This window comes from Cupressus sempervirens, chromosome 10 (assembly GCF_028749045.1).
Source record: "Cupressus sempervirens isolate cs-2001-9-10 chromosome 10, ASM2874904v1, whole genome shotgun sequence".
NCBI lineage: Eukaryota > Viridiplantae > Streptophyta > Pinopsida > Cupressales > Cupressaceae > Cupressus > Cupressus sempervirens.
In genome coordinates, this window is record NC_143127.1 from 498,147,071 (window position 1) to 498,155,314 (window position 8,244).

Consider the following 8,244-nt stretch of genomic DNA (forward strand, 5'->3'; position numbering starts at 1 on the left):
ACACAAAATGCACTATACATCACACATGACACATTTAGAATCTACACATGAAATACATACTACACATACATCTCACGTTTACAAAATAAACACATCACAACGAGGTTTACAAATTTTATAAAGATTCACCTTGGCAGAGTCATTTAAACATGTGTCTATACCTTGTTTCTCTATTAAATTTTCATGGTTCCTCTTCCTGCACATCAAACTCGAACATCAGTAGTCCAAGGGGTCAAATAAACACATACAACATACGTGCATATAATAATAATATCCATATTAACATAAATCGGATTAGATTTCCTTTCCTAGTCTTTTCAATTATTCCATTCGAAATGTTAAGATATCAAAATCTGCATGTCATAAATCATCATTATCAAATGAACATCTATTTGCATATCCTAACCATTCATTTGCATGTCATAAAGCATCATAATCAATTTAACATTTATCTATAGATCAGAATTCATCAGAATCAAATCAACATTCCCCATTGCATCAAAATTTGATAATATCATGTCATAAAGCTGCATCCATAGATGTTCAAACATTTCTTACACAATAATAGGTTCTTAGTGCATATAACAATGTAAAACACTACTGAAATATCAAAATCAATAAATAAAGCAATCCACTGTCCATCTAAATCTCGAATAACTGTCAAAATATCAAGGTCTTGAATATCAAAATGTAAATAAAATATCCATGCTATGACGGGTTGGAGTGAGGCCTCACATGTTGAAGTTGATTAGTGACTAACTATGTTGTTATATTAGTCGTAAGGAAGAGAATGACCATAAGCACATGTCGGTTCATAGAAGAATGCTAATCAAAGGGAAAAGTTCACATTGTATTCCAAATGTAATACAATTCCAAATAGGGGAAGGAAAATGGCAGCAGAGAGTAGTGGTGGAAGAAAAAAGCGAACATGATAACTACATCTTGGTCAGTGAAGGGACTGTTAAATGTAAAGGCCTGAAAAATGAAGCTACTTTGGACTTAGCTTTGAAGTTATCTTCTCAAACCCATAAGGATTGAATGGTGGATTTTGCTGGAGATGTAATGTTCCCTGTAGGAGAAGAGATAAATAAGCACTAAGATTGGCATTTATCTCTAAAAGAGTCCATTAACGAATCCTTTCAGATGGATGAGTACAGGGAAAGAAATGTCGCTGAGAGAGAGGTGTTCTTTCAGGATTTCAATAAGGCCTCAGAGATGAATGAGGAAAAACCCATTTCTGTAAATTCTGAGGCTACGGTGGCTAAATGGATCCCTCTCCAGGCTTCTCGATTGAAAGAGCCAATGGTGAAAACTATTAATGAACTCTGTGGGCATGAGTTTGAACAGGTGCTTTTAGATAGATCAGTAAATCCTATGACATAACAAGAGATGATGGCTAGAATCATACAGGTCAACGACATGAAGGTAATATGGCTTCTGAGGGAGAACATACACAAAGATTCAAGGACATTCTGATCTCCCCTGTGAGGAATCTGGAGACTTCCTTTCGAGGAGTGAAAGATAGCAGCCGGGAACCAGACTCTGATCCGGAAGAAGTCTGGATAGAAGACTATGATTAGCAGGATACATGGGTGACAAGGGTACACAGATACATGTGATGAAAAAGATGGATAGTGTAACATAAAGAATCTAATTTTGATGTTTATCGGCTTTTAGTATGTTGCGTTTGTATGCCCTTGTGCATTGGTTTTGTAAGGGTCAGCGCCCTAGTTATTGCTGCTAATTTTAAAAACATACATAGCCTAATTGTGACCAAAATTATACCATATGTTATATATTTGAATAAAATAAGATAAACTTAATAGGTAACGGTACAGACTTGACTAATCAAATCCAAAGCTTATAATTTATAAATTGCAACTAAAAACCAACACTTCCCAAGTTTTTAAAATGAAGTCCAAATATTTGTAGAGCTTTTAAGGGAATAACCGAAATAAAAGCAAAAGTATATCAATATTATTCGGGGAGCAATCTTTCTCAGGATTACATACATATATATTGCATCATGGTGAGTTTATATTATAACCAAAGTTCCGTATCATAGATTTTAGTGTAGAATGAATTTGACACGGAATTGGGTGGATTCTTTTATGTATCTTTTGTACTCCGGCAACAGAGCCCACACATGGCATGTTGATAGTATCAAAAAAGCATTTGGATTTCCCTTTATCAACTCTAGAGTGTCAATATGCCAGAGATATAGCACAATGATATTTACGTAATTTGAATTCACCAAAGGCAATCACATCTAGCATCAAATGAAGAGACATGAATCAAATCACAAGATTTAGTATTGATGAGATAACATCATCAATTGTTTGATGATGATGTTACTGATGTCAGCAATTGAAAAGCAGAGGTCGCAAAGCAATGCATTTGGTGTTTGGTGAAGACAGGTGTAGCAAAAATGAAGGAGATGCATAGATCAGGGCCTTCCCTCAGAGACTCGCAGGCACAAAAGCAAGGACCCACTCCATGCATGCTTGCTACTGGTCCCAAGCTACCTCCCACTTTGAGAGACTCTACATTTTTCCACTCTATCTTCCTTGCCTCTCCAATGAACAGCGTGAATAACCCAGATCTCTTTGAGGAACTGGGAGTCAAGCTTGGATGTTTCATTGCCTGCATTAATCCGACATTACTGCTTAATCCCCAATAGAGATGGATGATAAGAACAAATGAAACAGAGAGTTGGATTTGATTATAACCTGTCTAACAAGCATGGCCAGGATGGGGAGCTCAGAGAAATGTTTATGTTTTCTGATTTCTTTTTTTGTTTTTGATGAAATTAAGCGTGCTAGATCCCAAAATGATATATCATTCTTTACTTCGACTCCTTGGAGTATTCCTGCACAGTAGTTTCCCAGAGCATTCTCTTCCAATGGAGGTTGGAAATAAGGTCTGCAGTCTAGTACACTGCCATACACAAATAGAAATCATTATTGAACTTGACATTTAGACAAGTATATTTAAAAAAGTATTACTTGTTTCATTACAGGAAAAATAATTACCCTGTGAAGCAAAACTGATTCAATTTCTTCTCTTTCAATTCCTTGATGTTAGAAGCTGTTTGCAAGTATGCTGAAGCAAGGGCTGCTGTAAGGGTTGTGTTTTCTTTCTTGCATGCATCATAGAGCGCACCGGTACCTTCATCAAGAGAAAATTATGTTGGAAGCAAGAGTTCAAATAATAAAGAGAAAATGCATATTCATTCATACTAGCAATTCAATTTGTAGCAGATTCGTATAAGGAAAGCATTAAATCTTTTAACCAGTGCCTTCAAATACTCTAATCAAGAGAGAATCATGTTGGAAGCAAGAGTTCAAATAATAAAGAGAAAAATGAATATTCATTCATACTAGCAATGCACTGAAACATGATCCTATAACCATGGCGTTGAAAAGAGGGAAAAAGGAAAATGATCATTAGTGGATACTGGAAATAGGGCTTCAGATAAATTACCTTCTCTTCCGAGGTTATATGTGACAATATCAGACATGAAGCGACAGTTATTGGACATCTTTGTGAATTCTGGATTGAATGGCAAGAGAGAGTACTTCTTAGAGTCCAAGGCATATCCTAGAATATCTAGACCTTTGGTTAAAAAGCCTTTATCCGCTTTGCCCTTGGGAATCATATCCTCCATTGGGGTTGGCAGTTCATTCTTTCCTAGATTATCAGGAAACTCAGGCTTTCTTCCTTCAACGATTGCATTCAAAGCAGTAAGGAAATGCTTCACCACTACACAACAAGAGTTCCTATCACAAGCACCACTGTGGATTCTAATGACAATAATTGTCTGTGGCATTGACGAATTCTTGTAAAAGTGAACTTGTAGAACATCCAGAGGAGGAGCTGCAATTTTGTTTATGTTGAGGAATGGAATATTGATCTCAGCGCAGACAATTTGATTCAATGCTAAGCTTAAAGTGTGATTTTCATCATCATTCTGAAGTTCCAAAACCCCTGGATGAGATATGGAGTGATCTATATTAGGCCATGATTTTTCTTTCACCGTTGGTTTGACTGGGCTATTATTGACACGGAGATAGAGCTTGCCTTTGTTATTCTCCACAATTTGAGATCTTGCTATTGCGTGATGATCCATGAGCTCATGCAAGGCCTTCGTCATCTGATTTTCATCAACATAGCGCCTCAGAGCAATTCCACAAGATGTGATGCCAGTTCCCTGATCAGTTATCCTTGCCCAGTTCTCTTCAGATTGACTAAGAGGCCTGGATATCGTTACAGTGTGTGGTGAATCTTCATGTTTTGGAGCCATAGGAGATTTGAACCAAGAAGCAAATGATTTCTACAGAACAAACACAGAAAACAGTCATCAGCTTTTCTTGAAAAATTCAACAAATAGTTTCTTGAAATAGATCTTATTTCAAATGCCATCTCGAAATAGCTCATTGGGTTTCTAACTAACTAGGTAAAAAAAACAGAATCTTTTAGCTTGACAGCCATATCAGCCCATAATGAAATTCAATCCACAACATAGATCATACTGATGTCTCCTAAAACCTAATAAAATAATTAAGCTCTGGGCTTCCAGCAATGAATTTGTCAATGCAGTAGCAGCCTAATCAGCTATTCAAATGACTTTCAACTGCAAATATAAAAAATGAGCAAAGAAATTGAATAAATCAGTAAATCAAGAAGATGAACACAATGACACAATGTTTATCGTGGGTCACCACAACTTGTGGCTATGTCCAAACTCTAGCAAGGAACTATTAAATTAATCTCAATCCACAATATTACAATACATGGCTGTATATGTCTTCACTGACTGTTCAGCTTCTCATGGCCCTTCGGTTGAAGGCTATAAGTGAATGTATAAATTGACATATGTGGTCATGTAATGTAATTGTATTTAATTTTTTTTTTTTTGGCAAAGGTGGACAGAGCCACTAAATAATAATATTTAATAATAAGATGCTAGTTTGAGAACTCCATAGGGAAAGAACTAGCAAGAAAACCCTATTTCATCGTTCAAAAACAATATAACAAATGATCACTAGGATCAAGTATCAGGTAACAGATCAGACCTTGTCAGACTACGAACATTACTCCAAGACTCATAATTAGAGTGGGAGTATAATAAATACTATCAACAAAGTCACATGAAAGTCCAACAAGAATTTCCCAAGGCTACCATAAGATCTGAGCTGGTAAAACAGCCACCAAACTTCCTGCTGCAAACATACAGCTAGCCAGCTGAAGCCGTGTGATGAGAGCAGCAGCGAAGACACAAGAAACAGTTCTAATAAGGCCCCAAAAACAACAACACCACGTCAGCAACTTACCAACACAGCCAAATGGGTGCAAAAATGTATGCAAGATTAACTATGTTTTTCCAAATTTGCCAAATCACTAATGGCAGGGTACATATAACAGTCAACTGTCGGATTGAGGGAGCAGATACTGACACCATCACACCCCAGATTTGAGAGATAATCAGCAAGTTTGTTACCTTCTTGGTAGACATGAGATATTCTACATTCACTAAAGGAGTCAATAAGGTGCCAAATACGATCCATGATGTAAGCAATCCTCCAATTTAGTAACTTTTTGGAAATGCAAGCATTAATAATGATCAGTGAATCACCCTCAATATGCACTTTTCACTTTTGTGAAACCGCCCATTTTTGCCAAAGTAACTCCTTCGACCAATGCTTGCACCTCAGCAACATTGTTCGTAGCTGGAGGAAGTAGACAAGTTTTGACAGCCAGCAAGTGCCCAACATGATCCCTAATGCAAACCCCGATCCCAGAATGACTCGGGTTGCCGTGTGAAGAACCATCAAAGTTAACTTTACAGAAGCCCCGTATAGGTTGAATCCATTTGATAGTTTCTCTATCAACTAACCGTTGGCCATTTAGATTAGGAATCGTATTCATAGGGATATCTAACCCTTTCCAAGATCTCACCATTTTGCCATTCCAGGGGGGAGAAATAATGATTGCATTTGCTGTTAATCAAATTTGCATTCACTGTCTCCACAATATTTACCTCCAAAAGGCCTTGAACTTGGCACAAAGATGAAGATACATGTCTGAAAATGCAACGGTTGTGCTCCCACCACAAGGCCCACGTAACAGCCACAAGGGCACAATTCCAAATGCTATGAAACAAGGAATCTGGAAAAAAAACAGGCCAAGATTGAAAGAGAGCCCATAAGGTATTAGGGAGTGGCATAAAGTAGCTAAGTTTTGAAAGAACAAATTGTCAACACTGCGAGGCAAATGAGCAATTTAGCAAGAGGTGATCAACTGTTTCAATATCAAATGAGTAATTGTATGTAATTTTATTAGGGATTTAGATTAATATAATAGTTCTCTGCTAGAGTGTGAATGTAGCCACAAGTTGTGATGAACCATGATAAACATTGTGCGATTGTATTCATCTTCTTTATTTACTGATTTATTCCCCTTTTTTTTTTTTTTTTTTTTTTGCTTGTTTTTAATATTTACATCGACTGCTACAACGAGATTGCATAACAAAGCCACAGTTGAAACCCTAAGGTAGAAAATATGCCACGAAGTGCTAATTTTGATCAAAGCATGAATACAACGATAATGAAAACCAAGATTACAGAAATGAATATTGCTGCATTATTGGCACGAGTTTTCTTCATTTATGTTGTATCCAAAAAACTCTTTTTTATGTGTCCAAAACATCTATATAAAAACTTACAAATTGATTTCAGAAGCAATCTTTTGAACTATACATTTGATTTCGACAACAATAAAGTGATGATATGAAACAAAGATATAAATCGATCCATTATTGAGAAATGAGAAAATCAAGACCCCATACACAACAAAAGTCTCAACCAGCCTCTAGTTATTTAGTTCTGAAGATAGACCACCATAAAATTAAACCCTTATAATTCTTTTCTAATGAGTGCTAATTCAATTCTGGCACCCTTATCAGACTTCAATTTCTATTCTAAATAACAAAGTACAATTAGTTCTGCTATACTTTTTATAGACCAATTAGGAATGAAATCAAGAACTGTCATTTGTTGTTAGAGTGTTCTACCACTGACCTCCTGACCTTGATGACAAGTCCATCTTTGATTCAAATGTGTCTCAGTTTCCAACAGATCCAAATTAATGGCTCACAAAAGTGTAAAGCATAGGGGAACGCAAACGCTACAGAGGCCACAAGCATTAATCTTCACAAGCAAACTAAAACAAATCATTGACCAGTTCTTTTAATAGAAAAAAAGCGATCCCAACATAAAGCTTTTGGATTAAAACAAAAATTGAAATTTGAATAGAGAACCTGAATATGATAACTCTGGGTGCACTAGTTGAAGCTGGGTATGAATGGAGGAGGAATGCATGCTATTTATAACCAGTAGAGCAGAGGTATGCACTTAGTGACGTGCAGTATGGTCGAATTCAATTTATATCTCTGGCAGTGGACTGTATTTGATTTGTAAAATAAATAAAACAGTTGAAAAAGATGCCTTGCCTCGTTGTGGGCATGAATGCATTCAGAGTGTGGTTGCCGGATGTTCTCAGTACCCAACTTTTTCTTCACTTTTCGACAACGCCATTTGTAAGATCCCATCAATTAATATATTTCAGAATGATGTCAAGCATATTACATGCAGACCAGTTTTTGAGATTCTATGGATATTGGCCAGTGGGTATCATAATTTCTTCTCTATTTTAAAGTTGTAATGATTCAATGGGGTCTCCTCAAACTTCATTAGCATGTGTATTGTACAGGGTGTCTCTTTACATGATTTCTTTATTCAGTTGCAATGATTCAATGGGGTCTCCTCGCCAGGCATCTACTTTTAATTTCACTGATTCTAAATGGCAGAGGGCTCGTTTCATCAAGCATCTAGTTTTATTTCTTAAATTCGGAAGACATGGTTATGCTTTCTATATTTTTAAAGCAGCACTTGAAATTTGTAGCTATTAGAACCAAATACAACAGAAATATTTATAGTAGTCGTCATGACACACAAACAATTTAAACACCTTTCTTAAGGAGTATTTACAAATCGATTTAACAACATACGTATTACTATTCTGTTCTTAAGGTGAATGATTGTCTTAAGTAAGTTTATAAATTGTCTTATAGGCGACAGTTGGCTTGAGGTTGTGGGCAGTTTTCCGTAGTGTGGCATTCAAATATGTTCCCAGATTGAAGAGGGGAGACAGCTTGTCAGAAGATGATCTCACCCTTAAGAGATT

General features: G+C 36.4%; 1 protein-coding gene across 5 annotated transcripts; it reads right to left on the bottom strand.

The window, feature by feature from the left end:
* Positions 1–1,955: 1,955 nt before the first annotated feature.
* LOC149534842 (uncharacterized) lies at positions 1,956–7,663 on the bottom strand. 5 transcript variants are annotated; one of them, XM_089806568.1, is made up of 6 exons: positions 7,319–7,504; positions 7,088–7,208; positions 3,484–4,333; positions 3,033–3,168; positions 2,730–2,937; positions 1,956–2,643 (listed from the first exon to the last, which is right to left on the bottom strand). In XM_089806568.1, exons 3-6 carry the CDS (start codon positions 4,301–4,303, stop codon positions 2,332–2,334), a joined length of 1,476 nt encoding a protein of 491 aa, XP_089662694.1. In that variant the 5' UTR covers positions 4,304–4,333; positions 7,088–7,208; positions 7,319–7,504; the 3' UTR covers positions 1,956–2,331. The 5 variants fall into 5 exon arrangements, with proteins under 5 accessions (XP_089662694.1, XP_089662692.1, XP_089662691.1 ...); XM_089806566.1 differs by having other exon boundaries at positions 7,080–7,208; XM_089806565.1 differs by lacking the exons at positions 7,088–7,208; positions 7,319–7,504 and adding an exon at positions 7,511–7,663.
* Positions 7,664–8,244: the final 581 nt, after the last annotated feature.